The 25,235-nt window shown below is 36.4% G+C and overlaps 1 protein-coding gene and 1 non-coding gene across 17 annotated transcripts in view; both read right to left on the minus strand.

Moving 5' to 3' along the window:
• Window positions 1-25,235, minus strand: part of nrm (neuromusculin) — a 1,323,427-nt gene that overhangs the window by 308,066 nt on the left and 990,126 nt on the right. For all 16 annotated transcript variants that reach the window (XR_011335314.1, XR_011335315.1, XM_069842000.1 and 13 more), the window contains one exon: window positions 17,381-17,492. Coding sequence is in view for 14 of the 16 variants with exons in the window: in XM_069842000.1 (XP_069698101.1) it covers window positions 17,381-17,492 (112 nt within the window). In the remaining 2 variants the exon portion in view is untranslated. The remainder of the gene's footprint in view (window positions 1-17,380; window positions 17,493-25,235) is intronic.
• On the minus strand, window positions 8,486-8,558 carry TRNAT-CGU (transfer RNA threonine (anticodon CGU)). The gene has a single exon. It is a non-coding gene; the product is annotated as a tRNA-Thr (tRNA).

Consider the following 25,235-nt stretch of genomic DNA (forward strand, 5'->3'; position numbering starts at 1 on the left):
TCGTTTAAAACTATGTTACAATTTGCCTTCAAAACTTAACTACAGCAGGTGTTCAAATGTTGATCTCTCAGCCTACTGAAATCCTGCAATTCTCTTTATCATTGGGATCCGGATTCTTTTGTATAATCCTGGATCATCTGTGATTTACTGAAAGCCGATTTAAATACGTAGTTGTAATTCTCCCCTCCACTGACTACAGAACTTGAAAACACCGGAGGCTTATTCCACAGAGACAAAATTCACAGGATTTAGGTCCGGTGATCTTGGAGACCAGATCGCGGATTATCCTCTTCCTATTCAGTTGGAACCATTTGCTTGTGTTCAATACTCTCTCGAACTTGTGTCCCATCGTACATGAAGTAAATAAGCTGACGTTTCCGAAGAGTGAAGCCCACTAACATTACTTCCAACGTCAATCACGGATTGCATCAAACGCGCGTAGTTTCTCGAAAATAGTTAATTTACCGACATGTTTATTGGATTTATCATAACATGTTCTTTTCAATCTTAGAATTTACTGTTAGCTTTTTCTATACACAAATTAAAAAAAATAGTTCTGTAGGCTATACATTTATAGAGTTTGAAATGGCATCGGTTTTATTTTAATGAATTAAAACTTCAGTAAGGCCTACATTTTAATTTGGAAGGAACGCTGATTCTATACTTTTTGTTACTCTTTTTCTTGAAATTGAGTTGACTGAAGAATGGCTGTACTGTGTACAGATGTATAATACTTTAATTCTTTTATAAAACAATATGACAAGGTTTTTCAGAAAATTCTCATACAGCTATCGGTTTAGATACGAATCTTTGACATTTCTACAATGCGCCTAGCCTTGTTTTTCTTAGTCGCCCAACTTCTCATCTTATTCGTATTATATTTATATATGTGCTATAATTACTACAGTATTCATCTATATTTTTCTTTAATTGCTTTCAATTTTAATTATAATCTTACAACTTCATTTCGAGCTTTTCATGTACAATCCTTCATTTCTCTCAAAAGTTTGATCTCTGAGCTTTATAATCAAAACACATGTCTTTGAGACCAGCTCTCCGTGCTATATTACGACACTTTTATTAGTACGAAATGCTGAGTACAACGAATGAAGAAGCAATGCCGCTTCCAACCGAATTTCAGCTATAAAGTTTTAATTTTTTTCAGTCACTGCTTATAAATATACCAGTATGTACTTTCATGGATAAAAAGTGTGAGTACGAAATTCAGAGAAAAGAAGTGCCTCTATATCAGTGTCTAACAGCCTATTTCGAGCAATGATTACAGCTGTGAGCTATAACAAAGTATGAAATAAATGAATGAACCTGTGTTGCTTTCATGAATTAAACACTTCCATAATAAAGGGACTAACAAAATATATAAACGATAAAATTGTTACCATAGTAAGAATACAAAAAGAAACTCTTATGTACAAAAGAAATTAAATATTTCATAAAAATAAGCTTTTGCAGATGATATTACAAAACTATGGGTTGCCATCTACAAATGTTCCCGATGATGTCATATCTCGCACAACAATATATTCTCAAAAATATTTTGTTTCCATAAAAATATTTCTTTCTAAATATAAAGTTTGAAGTGTTTGAAATTTTTTTTTCCAAAACCCCCTCATTCAATTTTAATTGAAATTATGGGTTACGTTTTGAAAAATCCTGTATATGCAATGACTGTCCAAGTCCGACAGGTGATTTAAGTAATAATCATAAATTCGATGCTGACAGCTGAGTCACCCTGCCTTAGTCCTTACAGAGCCAGGTCCCATCGATAGATGAGTAGATCCCGATCGCAAACTCGTGGCATCTGCGCGAAAGTGAATTGGCATCCACTTACAAGGACTCGCCCAAGAGTCTTGCTGGGGGGTGTTTGAACAGTACGCTCTATGACTAAAGGCTGGTTCACAATAAATCGGGAACAGAAACGAGAACGAGAACGAGAACGGAAATATTGTTAAGATAAATTTATTAAATGTGAACATTCGCAATTAACTATTGTGAATGCTCACATTTATATACATTTATTTTACATTATTTCCGTTCTAGTTCTCGTTTCCGTTCCCGGGTTATTGTGAACAAGCCTTAAGCAGTCGCCCGCTCACACAGAACCCCCACTTCGAAGCCTCAGAAAGAATTCGCGCATGTTGGTGCCACGAGTTTGCTATCGGGCTCTATCTGTTAAGCATCAGGGCACGGAGCCCTTCCTATATCAACATCGAAAATCTGTAGGTACTACCCTCAAGATTGCTTGTATTTTTTAATATTTCTGAGGATATGAAACAAGTGGAAAATGGAATCTATTGGTGGAATAATAGAGAAACTGGAGTAACTCCAGTAAAACCCTTTGCATCGTCTGCTTTGTCTCCCATAAATTCCATCACGACCTTGCATGCACCTGGATAGAAGACAATGTCTATTAGGCTATGCTTGATCTAAGTTTTGATATATCCGAGAAATATCCAACAGATTTTGCATGACAATCCATCCTTGTTGACCTGTTTGAAGCCGCGAATCTCGGACACAATTTGAAGCACTAGACCACCGAAGGAGTGAATTATAAAAAAATACAAATATCTCGCATGACACGAGAATTATCTCCGGATTTATATCAAACAACATTAAATTATTTTATGGTCTTCGTGTTTGATCGCGATTTCAGTACATTTCTCATAAAATACAGCACAACTGCCTCATTTATGAATTTCAGTACAAAAATGTTGCATGAAGTCAATTCAGGAGTTAATCTAAACTATGAAGTAATAAAACGTACAGAATTCTACATGCCGTATAATTTCAGTTTCATAAATGCCAACATGAAATACGAGATGTAAAATATGACATCTGTTCTCAAGTTTATGAAATATACAAATACTTGAAAATAAACGTTAATTTCGTTTCTAGATGAAACATGTCATTATTTCACGATTGAAACATTGCTGCAGCAAAGAAACAGAATGTACAGATACAAATGATCACTCGCCAGTCCTCTAATGATGTCTTCAGAAATTCTGTTTCGACCAGAAACACTCACAAGAGAAAGACATCTGAAGGTAGTTACAAAAGAAGTAGAACTAATGAATGCTTTGTCTCATTAAGAAAATGACATCTTAACCATATTTATACGTAATTTTACTGGAAAAGGCTTACGCAGAAGATTCTTCAGACAAGAAACCTGTCTTGAAATGTTATAAAATACAGTAGACTATTACTTTCCAACATAGAACTTCACTGTCAATTCGTTTAGTGTGGAGAATTTATTAATTTTCCAGTAACAGGTTCATTTCGTGTAATCTGCAATATTTTCTGGCGTTGTATATAGATTGGTTATTAAACATGAGTTAATTTATTTGGTAAATGAAAAGTAATTTGACACGAATTGAATGCTTTGTTAAAGCATAAAGTTTCGGTTATGAAAAATTCTTTAATCATTTGTTAAAATGAGATAACGGTTATATACTTTCGGTCATAGAATAACGATTCATAAAATTTACGTAACTGCTGGAGGGAGACCGATTGATAAATCTCAATTTGATACCATACAATTAATTTTCCATTATAAACTGATGTTTTCAATTCAAGTGATAAACAACGCGTCTTCAATCATTTATCCAACATATTCTAGCCTTACCCACGCTGTAATAATTTATTATCAAATATAAAATAGTTATCTGATGTATAAAATAAAGCACATTTAACACGCGTATTAAATTTTACGTAATTTCATCACTCTATCAATCAAAGAACGACTTTCAAATCCAGTAGATCACAGTTCGATTCCCGATAGAAAAGTGGAAACATGTCGCATTCATAGAAATGTGTGTTTTAAGTTAAATGTATTTTTATTACAGCTGTCGATCGGTTAAAAATTTTGATCGGTTAACAGGATATCTTTAATCGATTAATGACTGGTAATTCGAATTTTAATCGATTTTAAACAAAGTTTGTGAGTTTAAACTAAAACACCTAATATCGTTTTATAATAATTCCATGTTATAAAGAAGAGAACATGTTTTTACAAAAATATTTAAGTTTATTGAAGTATATTGTAAATAATTATTAAAAAGCAATTGGCACTCACGACACATAACAAAGTTTGAAATCTCTCACACTGCAAACTCAGCGGCATTTTCTCTTTTAAGCCTCGCACAGTTACCGCGAATCGGTCACCGCTTCTAGGGTAGTAACTTCAGTTTCTAAAACCTGTTTACCAGGGAAAATGCTTATAAATAACTTAGAAATGAATATGAGTTTATCTTAACCTGTGGCACAAGAAATGTTCAAAGTGTTCTCCTTTTGATCATTTTTTTTTTCATCTCCGAAGATTGATTTGAAATACTCGACCAATCTCTTCTTGCGAATTTCTCTAAACGATTGCCTGATATTTTCTTCCACTTTCTGCATAACTTAAAACTACAAAAAAAAAAAAAAAAAAAAAAAAAAAAAAAAAAAAAAAAAAAAAAAAAAAAAAAAAAGCTGCAATATGCTACACACCATTCCCAAATAATTAGAAAGATAATATATACTATACTACTCACGAATGAGTAATTCCTTCAGTGTTCTAGTCCATTCAGACTGAGTTGAACTGCCCACATGCAACGCTGGACAAACGTCCCTGAACTTCACGCGTACGACAGGCGCACTGTGAGAGCCAACGTTTGAGTACGTCACGTGGCGTTACATATGGAAGATTGCGTTTGGCGGTGGTTCTGCTCCATTTGCGACCTCATGTTCAAGGAGTCATGCTACTCGTAACATGTTAAAGCTGAGGGTGGAACTGGCCGAGAGGGATGGGGCCGAGAAAATAAGGGAAAGAATTATTTATTAGTGTTGTAATGAGTAGTATTAACACTGAACGAATGAGGTAATTAGGGGATAATGTTATTATTGTATTTATTGTGTTTTTTCTATTGTTTGTTTTTTTATTGCGTGCATATATATGTTTTTTATGTCTTACCTTTATATATTATTTGGATTATTTATTGCAGTTTCAATAAGGAATTGAATGTGACTGTTTATATGTATGTTTCACTGTGTTTCTTTTCTATCATATCTTATATTTATTTTATTTTTATTATTTTTGTGAAATTTGATATGAAGTTAGATTAATTGTAATTGTGATAATTAATGATAACTATAGTAGTAATAATAATTACTATTTTATTATTAGTAGTATTATTTTTGTTTTCTTTAAAGATTCAAACTGTGCATAGTTATAGCACGAATGGCCGTACGGGCTCGTACGAAGGATCTTGTGTACCTGAGTTTGTATAATTTATTATGCATCAATAAATGCACTTCATTCATTCATTCATTCATTCATGTAAAAAAAAATGTGACAAGTGTCGAAGAAATGGACTAGAGGTCCAATCCTAGATGATAAAGCGAGGCATGAGCAAATTTTAACTATGATATCTGAATATGACAAAATAAATGTTCGCATTTTGGCTCATAATTCACAAATGACTATCGATAAAATGGAGTAAAGAATTAATATTTTGAGCAAATAAGAAAGAAAAGACGATGATTATAGAAAAGTTTACGTAATAACTGGAGTGCAATATAAAATTATAATAAATAAGTTAAATTGTTAGTATTTAGTGCGATAGCAACGAAAACCTCTTGTATCTTTGAACTATATGTTAAAAATCATTTTAAAAACAAAAACATGGAATAAATTTTAATTTTTAACACATCTTTTCAATATTAATGAATGCTAAGTACTTCTGACTATAGATAATTGAAGTAAAAACATCCCAAGGGTAACTAAAAAAAAAAAAAAAACGCGGCGCTCTGGTATTTGGCTACCACTCCCCAGTTCAGTACGATGCAAATAGTCCCTGGTTATCCCGCAATTTGTCTGTTGTTATTTAACATGAAGCGAAACACAAACAGTCCGATGAATAATAAAACGAAGTCCATTGCAGCAAGTAATATTTCGTTAAATACTCTATTTGCAACAGCGCAATCTATGGATCTGACGCTGCAATTATGTTAGCGACGTACTAACATTTGCAATGGCTTAAACATATAGTTCATTCCAGGGAGGGAGATATAGACCTCGTGTGATGAATGTGGTATGTAGATTTTGTTTATTTTCGATGCAGTGCAAAGCTGCATCAGTGAAGTTTGCAGACCTGACCCTAAAATATACGTATATAATGCGTCTACATTTGTTGCTCCCAACACATAGCCCAAAATAAAATAAATGCTTTCAATATGTACTATACACATTGTTGTGATATGATTCGCATCTCCCTTTACGCATTACTGTTATGATGTGTGAATTAATTTGTACCGGATAGCTATCAATGTAAACTCATCGTTTTTTAATTGGTACTCGGTCACATTATAGCAATACCATTAGACGTGAAGGAATTAACAATGGCTAATGAATAACAAATAACTAATCGTGTGATTTAGGTCTTTAATAATAAGAGAAAGGTGCTCTCGAAGGAGCATTAAAGTTTGGCACACTGCACTGTTTATATTTTCTCTTTGATGAGGTCAGTTAGCGATCCTATTCTATTTCTGCACTCTGAGAAGTGATAGAGTTCACACTTTTTTACACAGAATTTACACACGCATTTCTCATCAGGTTGGTGGAATCCTGAGTTTTGACACATTTTGTGGTGGTATCCGTGTATTGCGAGTCCAACGATGGCATATCTTTGCGAATGGTTCGGTTTGATCCAATCCCTGTATATCATGGCATCTGTGCAGAAGAAATTACTATCAACTCCTCTCTGCTTTGTCGTCCTTCGTGCGATAACTTCGTTGTAGGATTCGTTGGATGGTAAGGCCATTTTCATCCTTAGATCCTCTATAAAGAAGGTTTCTCTAGCAAGTAAGTACATATATCTGTTCGGTGCGAATTTTCCTGCTCCAAGTGCTCTCTTCAGAAATCTGGCCTTGACTTTTTCGATTCTTTCCATATCGCTGATTGATAACTTGTCCCAAATTATTTATAGTCCATATGTAACTACGTGATTTAAGTCTTTACCGGGTAATTTAGTAAAATCGTGCAAAAATTAAACAGGAAATAGAGGATGATTTATTGAACATTTTTAGATATGGCTCTTGGAGTTTGTGAGATCAGATTCCTGTTCGTCTGAATGGCCATATAGGCTTATGTACACATGTGCTTGGGGTTGGTGCAAAGAGTTTTGTCGGAGTTGTTGTAGGATGTACCCCTTGCTGTCCGTGAAAGGATGTGGCTGCATCACAAAGAAGCACCGCCTCATTTCAATATATCTTAATGTCGTCTATCATCTGATATCTTCTTCTGCCCCGAAATCTTCTCCCGTTCACCATTCTTTCAAGTGCATCCTTCTGTAGCCACTTTCTTCTCATCCAGTGACACAGACAATTCCTTTTTCTCTTTCTGATCAGTTTCAGCATCATTCTTTCTTCACCCACTCTTTCCAACACAGCTTCATTTCTTATTCTCTCTGTCCACTTCACGCGCTCCATTCTTCTCCACATCAACATTTCAAATGCTTCTATTTCGTCGTAATGTCCATGTTTCTGTCCCACTAGTTTCTGCACTTCACTAGTCTCTTCCTTAGTTCTTTTTCCAGAGATGCGCAAAAGATGCTCCTTTTCCTATTAAAAGCTTCCTTTGTCATACAGCGTATTCCGAATCTCACCGGACCGGTGGACAACAATGACGTCACGCTGCAGTAAAATAGGAACAAAACTGCTGGAAGGTTGGATGGCTGTCATGGCTGCTGTACAAGTTGTTGTCTGTGCTACGCTAGCAAGATTTTGCGAAATTTCCGTACTGTCATCTCGTTCAAAGAAAAGAGAGCATAAACAATTTATTTCTTGAACCAGTAGTAATAACTGGTCCGTTGACATGTTCGTTCATAAGCCATTAACATATTTTTTTTACGTTATGCTAATTATAAACAATACAGCAGAAGACACCGCCATCACACAACAGTGCACGATGTCATTCGTCTGCTAATTCCCGCCCTATACAAGAACCAATCAGATTCACTGATGGCGGCTGATGAAGACTGCCACCACCTCTGCAAGCTGATGGCACCGGTGCAACATGACGTCAATGACGTCATCGGTGGAATTCGGAACACCGTGATGCCATCGGGTTGCTCAGCGCTGAGATTCGGAATACGCTGATTGCTATCCTCCTTTTGACTTCCTGGCTGCAGCTCATTTTACTGCTTATAGTACATCCCAAGTATTTGAAGCTATTCACTTTTTCTACTGTCTCATTTAGAATTCCCAAGTATACATTCTTTAATTTTCTTGTGAAAACCATGGTCTTCGTATTGTTTGCATTTATCTTCATCCCATACTGCTCACAGCTGTCATTTAGCTGTGTATCGTCTCCTCTTCTGCTAACAACGCCATATCATCAGCAAATCTTATTCAGAATATTATAGATTTATTAATTTGTCCTACAGAATAATATCTGTAATATTGACAATTAATATTTGAGGAGAAAAATTCGCTCCGGCGCCGGGGATCGAACCCGGGTTCTTGGTTCTACGTACCAAGCGCTCTGACCACTGAGCTACGCCGAATTCAACCTTCCTCCTTCAGGCCACAAACATTGAAGGAGGAGGGTTCGGTCCGGTACTGTGGATTGAATTCGACGTAGCTCAGTGGTCAGAGCGCTTGGTACGTAAAACAAAGGACCCGGGTTCGATCCCGGCGCCGGAGCGAATTTTTCTCCTCAAATATTAAATCTTATTCACTTGATTCTTCTTTCTCCTAATTTTAACTCTCCCTATAGAGAAAAGGATATCGAAAAGGTGTCTTTGAAAGTGTGGAGCAATATTTAAAGGCTACAGCGTTCTAAATTTGCATCCCTGTCACTATTTGTTTATGCTACATACATACGAAACTTTAACCAACGTAGACAGCTGCGAAACCGTAAAAGCGAACCCATTAAGTGGGGTTTAATACAACTTTATTACATTCTTCTATGTAGTTGCACTGCCATGCTTTTGTTTCTTTTACATCATTATGGTTTTTAACTGCTCTTTCTGACGCTCCCTCTGGTCACAAATTATATTTTAATTGACTCTATTTAGTTATATGAACGCTAAAATAAGCTGTGATTTTATTCGGTACGGCTAGCCACCAGCAACAAAGCGAAGTTGTAACAAAAAATTTGTAGTTATAATTGGCACATGTTATCATTTCCAGTATTATTTTTACATTTACTAAAAACAGTTCTCTGCTATGACAACGCATGCGACTATAAATAGGTCTGCAATGTAAATGGTTCGATTCACGGCAGTGAATTATAAATTGTATGGTCTAGAAGTGTGGTGTTAATAGTTTTCTTAAGAGAAGGTATTACGACGTGCTAACCACATGTCACAAAACTCAATGTATAACGAGAAGAGCAGACATTATAGCCATCGGTTGCCGGAATCAAAGAAGCCTCATTCTTGACCCCACTGTCCGTTTTGAGATGGATGATCAACAAGCCAATAACGTTAACGATGAAAAGAAGTCTATTTACAATCCATGTATTCCTCACTTCAGTGAGAGATACAAAATTAATATTAATATACAGTATAGGAAGTGAAAGGACTTCTTTTTGGCGCTAGGGGAATTTCATTTAAGTTAACCAAAATCATTATCGTTTCTCTTAAATTTTCTAATGAGGACATTAATAAAATTTGTCTAATGGAATTGAGAGATTCATTATCCATTTTACACAATCACTTGTATAACACTACGTAATGTTTATTTTACTTTATTTCATTACTCTTCATTGTACTTCCATCTCATGTTTCTCCGAAATCAAATTGTACTTTATTTTTAAATTTATCATTATTCTGTATTTTCTCCGCAAATCATATTATATTTTATTTTTAATTTAACCTCTGCTTTGTATTCTGGATCCTAGTGGTCAGCCATAGATGTCGGCCAGATGTCCCAAATGTGGAATTAGTAGTAGTAGTAGTAGTAGTAGTAGTAGTAGTAGTAGTCAGAATCTAAATTTATAGCTACAGTAGCGACTGGTCTCCAGCCTTATAGTTAGATCATGTCATTAGAAAGCACGAAGAAAAAAATCTATATTGTTTATATGATATAATTCTGACATGAGAAACCGTGTACCTGTTTCTTTCAATTGAGGCGTTTCCTGAAATAAGAACTTAACGTACAATGCATCGTTTTCCCATTTCCAGCATACCTATATTGCAATTCTTAATAACACATCTCCTCCTGACAAAACACTTTTTCCTCCAAGAAACACAGCGCTCTGTAGGAACATTTGAATGTAGTTCTGCGCAATGCTTTTAAACCAGATCTAAAATGATTGATCCTCTGTATCTAAAAAAAGATTTTATAGCTAAGTTCTTGTTTTCCAGAGAATGCCTAAATTATTGTCACTTCTGGAACCGCCACTACTCAAATGTACAGAGCAGTCACTTCGGTTCTGGGCCGAGGGAGTTGGCCGAATGGCATTGGGTTGATATAACACCACCTCAAGGCCACGTAATGCGCGTGTTATGCAGTGAGCAGTGCGATAAGCTCTTAAAGATCTGGACGTGTCGTTTCTTTGGAATGTAATTTCAGTGTGTGTACATTAAGTTAGTTTGATAGATAATTTAAATGCCAGCCGAAGAGTTTACGCTACAACGGAGAATTTTTATGTAGCCTATGACATGTGAGAAAAGCACGCTGGAAATACAAGTCAAAATTGCCGCTGTCTACACCGCTCGTCTCTCACCACGCATGCATGTACTCTAATGGCCTACATCCGAGCCGAAAGCTCTCTTTATAACAAATCCTGGTATGTTCTTCATTCCAGGACCATCAGGATATACCTTTCCAGCGTCGTCCCAGTACAGTCGAATGACAGACTGTGTGGCCATATTTCTTCATTTGCTTGAAAAAATCTACAGGTCTTCAAGAAATTAGTATTAATATATTATTTTATTATTGTAGCAGTTTTCAGTTTTCATATACTGTTCTAATTTCAAATATGAAAGTCCATACATACGCACATACATGCGCACACGTGAATGCACACAAGTGCACACATACAAATGTTTAATTTGCCAACCATTATTTTGTAACGCTTTGATCCAGTGGGATTATCATGTCTATTGTAACTCTGATATTTTATTAATGAAATAAATATTATTATAAGCTTATATTATTCTGTACTGTTTTATGATTTACTGTATGTCTATTATTACGCTTAATACACTAATAATAATAATAATAATAATAATAATAATAATAATAATAATAATAATAATAATAATAATAATAATAATAAGAGCGATGAACTGAAAATTATTCTGCGGAGCCAGATGCGAACCCCAGCGTACCCTCCGACGTAAGACTTGTGTTGGGCTCTGGTTGCCCTTTGGAATTCCCAGTAAATCGTCATCGTCAACATCATTGCGAATGTAGCGTAGACCAGCGTCAATGACGCAGCCTGGGCAGCGACTTTGTCAATAAATTGATATACACAATTAGTATCATATGGATGAATGACGGACAGTCAAGTACCCGATATTATACGAAAGGATATTATTATTATTATTATTATTATTATTATTATTATTATTGCTTTTTATTTTTATTGATATTTCCAAGAGGGTGAATTATAGCGCTACATCCTTCCGACTGAACTTTTGCGCAGACCTCCACTTTTTGTGATACGCATTTCAACCCACACGATCTGATTACGCTAACAAGCAAACATTCCCTTGGGGCAGATAAAAAGTTAGTTTTCTTTTTTCCATCATGTTAATAATGTCAAAACAAGTGCTTGTACAAATTCTGGCCACTTGAGCGCAGTTACGAAGTTCTTAAAAAAATAAATTTCCCTAGGGCCGTATACAGAAAGAACACTTGAGCTATTTTTCAACAGATTCCCCACTGAAATTGAGGCATTTATCATACCATGAGATCGACAGGGAGGTGCAGACGACTGTCACACACTAGTTCCGATTCCAGGCGGCAGACTTCTACGACAAAGGGATACAAACGTTGATTCCACTGTATGACAAATGTCTCAATTCCGGTGGGAAATACGTAGAAAAATAGCTCAATAATTGCTGTATCTGTTTCAATAAATCTTTCCATGAAATTGTGTTTTCTTTCTGTAAACGGACCCAAGGAAACATTTTTACGGGTCTCGTAATTGTGCTCGAGTGGCCAAAATTTGTATAAGCACTTGTTTTGGTATTGCTAACATGGTGGAAAAAAATATAACTTTTTTACCTGCCCAACTGAGTATGTTTCCTTGTAAGATTCGCTGAATATCTAGAGTTCGATGGGACGGAATGATGCTGACACCTAACATAGGGAAATGGAAGAACCCCGATGAAAACTCAACTAGCGACTTTGTCACTACGAATCTTTTGAATGAAAAATCGTAGGCCTGAACGGGACTCAAACCCGGACAGCATGCATGAGGAACTCACGATCTACACAATGCAGCCACTAGAGAGAAATAAGAAATAACTAGAAAGATATAAATATTATTTAATTGTTAATTTCAAGATGAAACAAATATTTTGAGATGGTGATTTTAAAATACGGTAGGTCTACTCGGTATTCATGTCACATCATCGGCGTGAAAGCTGTTTCAAAGTGGCCTCACACTGATAAAATAATAATTACCATCAAAATAATAAATCGTTCACTAATTATGTAAATTAAGTAATTATAGAACATGGAATTACAAATATACTGCTGGGCTGAGGTAAATGCGTGTGAAATGTTGCGGAATAACGGCCAATCACAACTAAGCTTAATACATAATATAAGCATTGGAAGAGTGGTACTACTAAAATGGTACAAAATGGCTACAGCTTTATCCGGAAAGAGTGCGCGTGCAATGCTACTTTATAGTTGTATTTCGTTTGCGCTTTAATCCACTTTTTGCTTAGAGAGATCCAGCACGTTAACTCGCAATTTAAAAGGGCCATCATACTGCATTGAAAGTCCAAACGGAAAAGGTCCAAAAGCGATTGACCGATACTACACAGGCAAACGGTGATGCTATTTCAATTATACACCTTGTTGATTTAATCTGAATATTAATGAACTTCATAATTAGAGCTATGTATATTCATAGTTTTCCACGTTTCCCCATTTAATACAGTTCGTAACCAGAGAATCTGCGAATTTCTGTGTGCATATTTTTAACGATCCTATCTTTGGATTTTCGGAAATACATGCATGAAATGCATACTAATCAAGCTTCACTTTGACGGTTGCACAACCAAACATTGCTTATATATTACACAAATAAATATATCTGGATATAGCTGGGAAGTTTCTATACACATTAAAGTTGTAAGAATAAAATACTACAACAAGTCATGTGCAATGCAGAGAACAAAATTATACTGAAAAATTTGTGCAGGGATTCATTTTATTTTTACTTCAATTTTTATTGTACCTGATTTTTTTAATGTACTCCCACCCCTCTACTTGTAAACTTCCAACTGTTCTCTACACAGAACCAAGCGTATACAGTCAAGGTCACCTTACGGTCATAGTAAACACAATTAATAGTACTGAGTTAGTGAGTATAGTACGTTCCAGAAATATGTTCGCGTTTTCCAGTGACGAAAGAGCTTTCAATATTGAATCATATTCTCACACAGGTACTGTCGTCCGTTTGCCTATGTCGCATCCAGGTTTCCCCCCACTCACTTCTGCTCGCCCCTCTGTAAAGACTAGTGGCTAGGCTGTCTTAGCTCTTTTCTGAAAACATTAATTTCTGTTAGGAATTGGACGTCTACGTAATATTATACAACTGTTTAAAATAACTTAAATAAAAGGGCCTCGTTAATTAATTGTCACGTGATTTCCCTCTTTTCTACGACCCTGCGATAAAAACATTTGAAAGGACAGTAGATAGCATGTCTGAGTAATTTTATCTTTTCGGATAGGGCAGAAGTGAAAATTGAATTTACAATACGTAAGGTACTCTTTTATGTATGTGTATGTATGTATTTATTCACACTGCAATGGGTATATACCCGAAGGTATATAGAGAAGGTACAGAATTATTTCAACATTAGTTACTACTACGAAGGATGAAAGTGGTAATTGGAATTAGGTACAATAGTCTATAATGCGATAATATTAAAAAAAAGAACTGAAGCCTGTATCAAAATGAACGTCCACCAATTTCAAAGTTGTGTTTAAGTATCCATATTATGATTATTTTTCAATTTAAATTAATTCTTTATATTGTACGCTAATGTGCTGTAGACAGTATAATGTACACTGCAGGAGGAATACTTCCGAATGGATAGCTCAGTTCGTAAGTAAAAACAATTATTTTTTAATGCTGTATGTATTTTGATTATACGAGTACAAAAACCTAATGCAAATTATCAAACTCAAAATCACGCATGATATTTCCTAGTTTACGTAAATAGATGAACCAATTTTCTTCCCTCCTATACCTAGTAAAGCGATTTGTTTGTATTTTACGCCAGCCGTGGAAGGGGCTAGCAAACGGTGTTTCCGGTTCTCAACAGTTAATCCAAAGGTATAGCCAGGTTAATATTAGAAATGTTAGTAAAAATAAAATGATGTCCCGGTACATATGGTAGGCTATACATATATAATGATAATAAAAACACGATTAAAGAGATGAAGAGACGAAAAGAGAAATTACTGCGTAATGTAAAATTGTTTCACTTTTTCTATGAAAAAGAGAATTAAAATAATCATTTTCAAATTTCTTTTATCTTCTCAATAAACGAAAAGCGACTAAGCAAAATCTGTGGAGTACAATATAGATCTCTGTAAAGTATACATTTTAAAACCACACTTGTAATACCGCATAGCTATAGTATGTACATATCGGCAACATAAGGTTTTCAATTTAAAATTCAATTGCAGTCCACTGACAAAATCCCTTCCGTTTTGTGGATTAGATCCGACAGCTGAAATGCTGCCAGTTTCAAAACTAAAATTCAGCTAGGATTATAGCACTGTCATATTTCCGTAATAGTCAACAAATGGAAATCGCCTTGCGACTTATTTTATTTTCTAACTCTTTAAAAACATTTTAAAATATAACCGCTACTCGTATCTATATTCTCGTACATTATACATTAACAATTTAACGATACATACATACATACATACATACATACATACATACATACATACATACGTACGTACGTACGTACATGCATGCATGCATACGTACATAGTTACATACGTACGTACATACATACATACATATATACATACATAAAGTGTTCTGCCCATGGACAGGTCTTTCACTGCAAAGCCAGCATTCTCCAATCTTACCTATTTCCTGCCTTCATCTTAGTCTATCATCTGATATCTTTTTCTGTCTCTAAAGCCCAGTTGCCACGGTGCTTGTTTCGTTGTGCGTTTCCTTGCTGGCCAGCAAGCTTGGTTCTCTGGTGGGTACGGCGATGGTTCCCGTGTTTGCTACGATGCTGGTTGCTGTTCATACGAAATTAGCTATTTTCATAATTCAAATTGGAAAATCATCTGCCGTGTCATCTGTTGCCAACACTCATGATAAAAAAAAACTAAACCGTGAGTGAAAAACAACTAAAATCCTACATTAACAATAGTAAATGCTGTAATAAGGTAATTAAACCAGAAGTGTAAAACAGCCAAATCCGATATTTAATTGCTGTTTCTTAGAAACTAAAGAATATAGAAAAAAAAAACAGATTTAGTTGGAAAACAACGAACATGGCGACATGGTTTCAACGTGATACTATATTATCATCATTGATTTCAGCCTGCAAACCAACACGGAAAATAGCAAGCAACCTATTCTCGAAGTCCAACGAGCTAGCCAACAAAGCAGCCACCAGAGCGCATTATTTCCAGAAAGTGAACACGCAGGGTAGCCATCAGCGCTCCCAACTTGGAATCCATCACAGAAACAAGCAACATGGGAACCGGACTTAACTCTTCTCCCGTTCACCATTCCTTCCAATGCATCCTTCGGTAGGAAGTTTCTTCTCAGCCAGAGACCTAACTAAGTCCTTTTTCTCTCGTTAACGCTTTGAAAGTTAATTTACTTTTTATGCAAAATATAAATTCCAAATTAATTATATAAATACGAAAAACTATTGATCTACACAGGTAAAGTTGGAGTAACCAATCTTGGAGTCAGATTATAACTACTATTAATTGAATTGAATTTAAAAGGGGGAGGGCTATAACAGCCCTAGCACTGCGACCTAAAAGATCTATTGCGCATCCCCATCATGATATCCCACAATTCCAATAGCTTGATGTTCTTAATGAACTGAATCAAACTATGGACTGGTACCGTTGATAGCTCATAAAGCTTTGGAAAGTGTTTCCCAAAGATGAGAGCTCTCTGATGAGCGAGTGCATTGCATTCTCACAGTAGATGAGTTACAGACTCATCTCCCTGTGAACAACGAGTGCAGGTTGAGTTGATATTGTGTCCCATTCTGTACAGACCGATTATTTAGTCCTGACAGCCCGGCGACGCGAAAGAGGGTAAGTAATAGGAGTAGTGGGGAGAGTTCCGGAATAGAGAAGGGCGAGCCATCGGTAAAGAAATGCATTCCAGCTTAACTGCACTAGAAACATACGTCTCTAACGCACGCGTGACATCTGATCGCTCCGAAGGCAAGCGAGTGACTAACCCAAACATCCTTTGACGCAACTAAATGAACTCGTCTGACGAAGGCGCACATTGCCGGCGACTTCAGGACTAAATAATCGTACTGTACAAGTTCTTCTTGAGGGCACAGTGTCCTGTAAGGAATCCAACTGCCCAGCGAAGCTGTTTCCTGCTCATTTTAACAAGTCACATGACTTGTTTTTATTAAGATCTCTTATGAGGGTCTTTGAGTATTTATAGCCCTCACTTGAGTTCCTGTAGTTTTTGTGTTTCTTGAGAGCCCAGTACCTACTATTAAGTACAATGCGCAAATGTGACGGTAATGATAATGAAACAGACATACTTGAATTATATTTTTAAGCGCTCATTTATCGATAGTTTACTGAAGAGTAAATACTAAGTTTTCCGGAATAATGTAATCAGTCTACATTCTTCATCAACCATACGTCTGATGGAACATAATATTCCACTTCTCGTCTCAAAATGCATTACAGTTGAACCCCCACATATTAAGCCTTAAGTCGATGTTAGGTCAAAGTTGTTTATACTCCGTCTAATACGGAGCTGAAATCTGTATTACAAGAAAAAAAAATGATTTGTGACAAATAATCTGTTCTAAAAGTCATTAACACATCAGAAAAGCAATGAGATTCATTCACAGAGTATGATTATTCCCATAACTGTACCACCTGCTAGTAAATATTGATTTATGAGACCAATTAAGACGAAGAGAACAAAAGAGTGACTCACCAACTGACGCTCTCAAGAGTGTTGGGGTTTGCCTCGTAGGAACAGAACAATAGGATGTCCGTGCTTTCGTTGACAGTCACATTCTCCGGACTCACTGTGACGATAGGAGGATCTGGAACAAAGATTAAACATCTCATGTTATAATCATCATTTCAAACTTAGGGAATTATATTTACTAAAAATAGAACTCTTACAGCAGAGTCCGTATAGGCCAGTTTCTCTCTGATGCTTTTCCAATTCACTGCGGGCTAAAGCAGGGAGATGCATTGTCACCTCTACTTTTTAACTTTGCTCTAGAATATGCCATTAGGAAAGTTCAGGATAACACAGAGGGTTTGGAATTGAACGAGTTACATCAGCTTCTTGTCTATGCGGATGACGTGAATATGTTAGGAGAAAATCCACAAACGATTAGGGAAAACACGGAAATTCTACTTGAAGCAAGTAAAGCGATAGGGTTGGAAGTAAACTGCGAAAAAACTAAGTATATGATTATGTCTCGTGACCAGAATATTGTACGAAATGGAAATATAAAAATTGGAGATTTATCCTTCGAAGAGGTGGAAAAATTTAAATATCTTGGAGCAACAGTAACAAATATAAATGACACTCAGGAGGAAATTAAACGCAGAATAAATATGGGAAATGCCTGTTATTATTCGGTTGAAAAGCTTTCGTCATTTAGTCTGCTGTCAAAAAATCTGTTAGTTAGAATTTATAAAACAATTATATTACTGGTTGTTCTGTATGGTTGTGAAGCTTGGACTCTTACTTTGAGAGAGGAACAGAGATTAAGGGTGTTTGAGAATAAGGTTCTTAGGAAAATATTTGGGGCTAAGAGGAATGAAGTTACAGGAGAATGGAGAAAGTTACACAACACAGAGCTGCACGCATTGTGTTCTTCACCTGATATAATTAGGAACATTAAATCCAGACGCTTGAGATGGGCAGGGCATGTAGCACGTATGGGCGAATCCAGACATGCATATGGAGTGTTAGTTGGGAGGCCGGCGGGAAAAAGACCTTTGGGGAGGCCGAGACGTAGATGGGAGTATAATATTAAAATGGATTTGAAGGAGGTGGGATATGATGGTAGAGACTGGATTAATCTTGCTCAGGATAGGGATCAATGGCGGGCTTATGTGAGGGCGGCAATGAACCTCCGGGTTCCTTAAAAGCCAATAAGTAAGTAAGTATAAAATACCATTGTTCTTTAGTTTTAATTGTAAAAGAATATTACAGTTAAAGAATGAACTATTCGGGAGTATAATTAGCTTGTATTCTGAAGCTAAAAATGTGTTGTGAATTCCATAGTTGCATCGTACAGAATTTATTTTTCGATTTTTAACTAAAAAATTACGTTTTTCTTATGCATTTGTCACAGCAATTGTTACAAATCACACTTTTCTTGCAAATTCTTCAAGACTGTACATTAGGATGCATAATTAAAACTGTAAAGATTCAAGTTCCTAAAGTAGTGTGATTTGTAACAATTTTTGTGATAAGTGCGTAAGAATAATGTGATTTTTTGTTAAAAATTGAACGAAATCTGTACAAAACAATTAACAACACATTTTTAGCTTCAGAACACTAGCCATTCAAAGAAATGATACTTCTTAATAGTTCATTCTCTATTTGTAATATTCTTTTACTCTTAAAACTGAAGAAAAAAGGTATTTTACTAGCAACTTCAAATTAGTGTAACTCTGAAAATACTGAGATTAGGGCACATGTTTATATGACAACGTTTGCTGACAATGTCTTCGGAAATAAGCTCCGTAAGTGGCGGGAAAATCCTCGTGAATTACCAGCCACCAGGTTCCAAAATGTAGTTTAAAGAACAGGATGCCAGCATTTACCATAATCTCACACAAATTCTGTTAAAATTGTGATTGTTTATTTGAAATGGAATTACCTGTTGGCAGATCTTCACTTTCGTTTTATATATATTGATGTTTGCCATCTCGCATGTTTATGCTACACAGTTTGCAAGTAATATATTTATTCCCCATTCACTTCAAAACACTCGCCTCCAAATTCTGTCACAAATTGATACTTCGTAGATCCCTTTTTCTTCGTCATGATGTACTACAGATGCACTATCTATGCAGATAAGTAGGGTACTGACGGGTAGTTACAAACTATATGTGTGTCGTGGTGAACAAGCATTTGTTTATTTCATAATGTTCCTCCCTACATAGTCTGTTATGTACATGTGCCGCTCTTGCAGCTATACACAGGCTTATGCTCCAGCATTCAGTTAATTTGCGTGCACAAAATTCCCCTCAATCGGTCTCCAAGATGCTATGTCTGATGATAATGCTAGCGAGATGAGTCCAGTGTCCAGAGCCGAAAGTTACACAGCATTTGCTATGTTGTATGGGGCGAAAATTTGGGGTGGAAAAATGCGGGAAAATTAAATACGGTACAAACGGACTTCCATCCACAAACGATTAGGGAAAACACGGGTATTTTACTGGAAGCAACTAAAGAGATAGGTTTGGAAGTAAATCCCGAAAAGACAAAGTATATGATTATGTCTCGTGACCAGAATATTGTACGAAATGGAAATATAAAAATTGGAAATTTATCTTTTGAAGAGGTGGAGAAGTTCAAATATCTGGGAGCAACAGTAACAAATATAAATGATACTCGGGAGGAAATTAAACACAGAATAAATATGGGAAATGCCTGATATTATCCGGTTGAGAAACTTTTATCATCCAGTTTGCTGTCGAAAAATCTGAAAGTTAGAATTTATAAAACAGTTATATTACCGGTTGTTCTGTATGGTTGTGAAACTTGGACTCTCACTTTGAGAGAGGAACAGAGACAACGGGTGTTTGAGAATAAGATTCTTAGGAAAATATTTGGGGCTAAGAGGGATGAAATTACAGGAGAATGGAGAAAGTTACACAACACATAACTGCACGCATTGTATTCTTCACCTGACATAATTAGGAACATTAAATCCAGACGTTTGAGATGGGCAGGGCATGTAGCACGTATGGGCGAATCCAGAAATGGATATAGAGTGTTAGTTGGGAGGCCGGAGGGAAAAAAGACCTTTAGGGAGGCCGAGACGTAGATGGGAAGATAATATTAAAATGAATTTAAGGGAGGTGGGATATGATGATAGAGAATTGATAATTTTGTTCAGGATAGGGACCAATGGCGGGCTTATGTGAGGGCGGCAATGAACCTCCGGGTTCCTTAAAAGACAGTAAGTAAGTAAGTAAGTAAGTAAGTAAGTAAGTAAGTACAAATGGACTTCATGCTTAACTGGGGGAGGTGTGACTACATAAATTCTTGTAACAAAGGCAGTAGAGCAGGTTTAACGTGACTAAGATTGAGGCATGGAAGGGTAATAAAATTGTCAACGAAGAAGGAGAGCGCCTTTGTCCACTGTGCGGAGGAAAGGACTCCTATAGACATATTTTATTGCAGTGAGTCTAATTGGAACATATCCGGAGAAAATATCTACCAACCTTGATGCTAAGTCAGAATAGGAGTTAGCTTGCATGTCTTCACCTCATGGGGAATAGAGAATGGGGAAAAAAGACTGGATTGTTCCTCTTGAAGGCGAGACGGATTAGAACTTCAGCTGTTGAAGTCTGTGATGCGAAATGACGAAGGGATAATGGTATATCTACTATATTATGCACTTTTATGTCTGTTTCAGGTTAGGATATATTATGTAATGTTTTGTTTGTGTCATTTTCATTTTAATCTGTGTGTCCTTTTAGATAGTCTTTGGATCTAATCATAGGTGAGGGGGGTGAAAAGCCTACAAAGTAGGACTTGTTTTAGATACAAAGGACGTACGGTCAGAAGACCCGTGCATTGCATTTAAGAGGAAATTATGATATTATAGTACATCTGTATCTATAATATTGCTCAATAAATCCATCTATCTATCTAATGGGTTGAGGAAAAACCCGGGGAAAAAACCTCAACCAGGTAGGCTAACTTTTCCCAACCGTTACTCTACAGCGGTGGACGAAATTGATAGTAGGGGAAACACAATCGTACCAGAAACAAAATGAAGCACGGCAGAAATAAAACTGTTTCAACATAAATTTAAAAAACCGTAAAAATATAGGCGTAAGTAGTGCTAATATTTAGACCGGATGAATAATAAATAAATACGTTAAGAGTATAATGAAAGCTAAGGCTTTTCGAAAAGAAGCATTGGAAATGCTGAATACCGATGAGTCCGGAATAATCAGTTAAGACTCTAATAGGATTTTTACCTTTTTAATACATGTCAGTGATAGAAAACAAAAGCGGAATTTAATCTCGAATCAAATAAAGACTTTTCCCAGCGCGTCCAGACGCCCAATAAGTCTGAAGCCGAAGCTGTGTATTCTTCCGCATAACCGTTATTTAATACGAATATTAGGTATTTAAACAATGCAAATAGGCATAACACGCCCCAGGAACTTCGGTGATATCACAGAAATGTGAGAGGGGGAAGGAGAAGCACGTTAACATCGGAAAAGAAGGGAGACGTACAGGAAAAAAACTAATATTGTGCTCAGTCTTGTGGAATCATATCACGTACCCTTATAATATAAAATATCTGCATGAAGTCCTTCTGCTGTTATTTCCACAACAAGTAATCCACCCCCCTCGCCCCGAACTGGGAAAATTTTCAAAATGTTGACAATGCTTTATGCGTTCATTCCGGCCGTCCGTCCCATAACGCTAACGTCCCCAGGTTGCATGATACGTGTGGAATGAAAAGAGGTCGTCGGGAACTTTTAATCATGATGTGGGGGTGAGGGGTTTGTGGAGGTGGGGGTTGCTTGTTCTCTAAAACATAGGTTCCTGTTTCCACCCTTCTCTTCGTCCTGCCATGGATTTGAATGTGAAATGTGTCTGGAAAGGGGGTGGTAACGGGTGGGGGTTAGTGAGCAAAACTCATACTGATGCCCTACTATATAGGCCATGCCGCGAGATTAAAATGGTGCAATCTAAAATTTGAATTCAGTTTGCTTTACATGTATGACCCGGATCTCATCCCCAAACATGCATCAGGACATGTAAAACGCATGCGACAGGTAGGTTTTATTTGGTCTTGTGTAAGGGTAAATGTCTGCTTCCCAGGCGAAATTGTCAAACATCACCGACACTCCAATGTTATCTCAATATTCTCTGTTTCTATTGAAATTTAGCATAATTTACTGATTTAATGCCCAACTAACAAACTGGATGATATTGCAGCAAACTAATAAAATTTATCTTCACAGCTCCCATTATTTACTTATTCTCTGCACTATTTTTTTTACATTCCTTCTGTCTTTATGTCTCTCGCTCTCCTTCTACGTGTCTGTGACTTTCGTTCTATATTAAACGTTTTAATTTTCAATCAATGTCATCTCTTCATTCTTCACCATTTTCTTTAATCTTTCCCTTTTTATTTTTTTTTAATCTTTCTTCTATCTATGTTGGTATAATTCTTTCTAACTTTATTTCTTCCTTCGCCTTTTTTTTCTCAGTTTCTTTGTTCCTCAACCATTTTCCTGCTCAATTCCATTCTTACTCAGCCTTTTTCCTTCTCAAATTTCCTTCTTATCGAGCTCCGTTCTTCAGTTTTTCTTCCTCAGCCAATTTCTTCTCAATTTCCTTCTTACTTAGCTTCCATCTTCACTTTCTTTCTTACTTGGCCCTTTTCTTTCTCAAATTTCTTTCTTATCCAGACTTATACTTACTCAGCTCCCTTCTTCAATGTTTTTCTTCCTCGGTTTCTTTCTCATTCAGCCTTCCACTTCCCCGGATTCTTTCCCCTTCAATATTTTTCTTTCTCAATTTTTTTCTTCCTCAGACTTTTTCCCCCCTCAGTTTCTTTCTTGTTCAGTCTTTTCCTTTCCTAATATTCTTTTACAACTTATTTCCTTCTCAGTTGTCCACCGTTGTGGCTGAAAGGTTAGCGAGTCTAACTCCGAAGCCAGCGGTCCCGGGTTCGATTACCTATGAGGACGAGTTGCCTGGGTGAGGTTTTTTCGGGGGTTTTCCCTCATTCCTATGGATGAATATCAGGTAACTTTATCAGGAGATTGGAACTCCACTCATATTCGCCACTTCCTTTCCTCTCCCATCATCCTTTCCTCATCATCCCTTTCTGGTTTTTCAGATTACTCTACAGGCGGCCTTCCGGAACTACTGGCTCTCTCGACCGGCCTCTGTGGAATGTATCTAAACGACGACGGATGGATCCTGTAACGAGCACCCGAGGCGGACCTACTCGGGGGAGGAGTTTCGCCTCGGACAGGGGGGCCTTGGAGGAAGTTGCCGAAGCAGGAATGGTACATGGATTTCTGTTGGCTGTAGGGACCGGTCGTTAGGGAGTCATGTGGTTGGGTTGGTGAGCGTAGCGGATCTATTTCACACAACTCATTCCATATCGAGGGTTAGCGCAATAGATCTCAACAGATCGCAGTGCTGGGCCATCCGTGCCCCCCTCACTTAAATTCCATTCCTTCTCAGTTTATTTCTTACTTAGTTTCCTTCAGTCTCTTCCTTTCTCCATTTTTCCTTAGCCGTTCACTTTTTAAGTTTTTTTAAATTCTTCAGCCATTTTCTTACTCAGTTTCCTTTTTCAGCTCCTTCTTTTCTCAATTTCTTTCCTAGCCTTTCACTTCCTCAGTTTCTTTATTCTTCAGCCATTTTCTTCCTCAGTTTCTTTCTTGCTCAGCCAATTTCCTAAGATTCTTTCTTCCTTAGCCTCTTTTCCTCAGTTTATTTCTTACCTAGTTTTTTCTTTCTCAGCTTTTTTCCCTCTATTCTTTTCCTTTTCAGTTTCTCTCTTCATCAGCCTTTTACCTTCTCTTTTTCCGACTTCTTCTTTCTCAGTTTCTTTTTTCCTTACTTCCTTCTCCTTTCTCTTAACGTCTGCCTTCCTTTGCCGCTTCCTCTTTCTTAGTTATTTTCTTCTTCAGTCTTACTAATTTTTAGATTTGTTCTTTCTCAGTTTTTTTTCCATCAACCTTTTCTTCCCCATTTTCTTTTTCCCCTCAACCTTTGTCTTTCTCCGTTCCTTTCTACCTCAGAAATTTTTTCCTTCCTTTTTATATTTTCCTCTTGACTTAGTCCCTTCCCTTTCTCTATGTATCTTCATTGCCTTCTTTATATCTTGTTCCGGTGTTTTTCTTCATTTTTTCTGTCTTTCCAAATTTTTATTTTATTTTTCCTTTACTTTTCTCTTTTCTGCTTTCAGTATTTTCCAGTTCATTTATTAATGTATTTCTTTTCTTCCTTTTTCTTTCTTTCTTTCCTTTTATTTTTCGTTCATTTTTCTTCTTTCGTACTTCATTTGTTTTTCTGTTTCTTTCTTCCTTGCTTCTTTTCCTCGATTCCTTTCTCTCTTTACTTTCTGTAGTTGAAAATGAACGTTAATTAGGAAGTAAAATTACAGTCTCATCATCCTTTGAATATTCACTGTAGACCAAAAGGGAAGTTATATAAAGAATTATAATTACCATTCATCATTCCCTGGTCTCTGGACAGTCTGTGTAGTTAAAAAAGGACGATCAATGAAGAATTGGAGTTATACTTAATTATCTTATCATCTCTGAAGATCCTCTGTAGTTTAAGAGGAATATTTAATAAAGAATTACATTAAAGTAAGTAAAGAGTCTAAAAATATATTTAATTTAAACTTGTTTATTAAAGGATATGATGCAGTGTACACTCTTTTTGCGAAATAAATTATTCAAATGTGTCTCGTATTACACCAAAACGTTCCTGAGTTTTTATTACGCTTAGTCATAGAGAATGCCTTGCAATTTATTTTATATACATTTCAGCGAAACCTTGCGCATATGAATGCTCAATATCCCCAAATATTACAAGA

The sequence above is a fragment of the Periplaneta americana genome, chromosome 12 (genome assembly GCF_040183065.1).
Source record: "Periplaneta americana isolate PAMFEO1 chromosome 12, P.americana_PAMFEO1_priV1, whole genome shotgun sequence".
In the NCBI taxonomy this organism is placed as follows: domain Eukaryota; kingdom Metazoa; phylum Arthropoda; class Insecta; order Blattodea; family Blattidae; genus Periplaneta; species Periplaneta americana.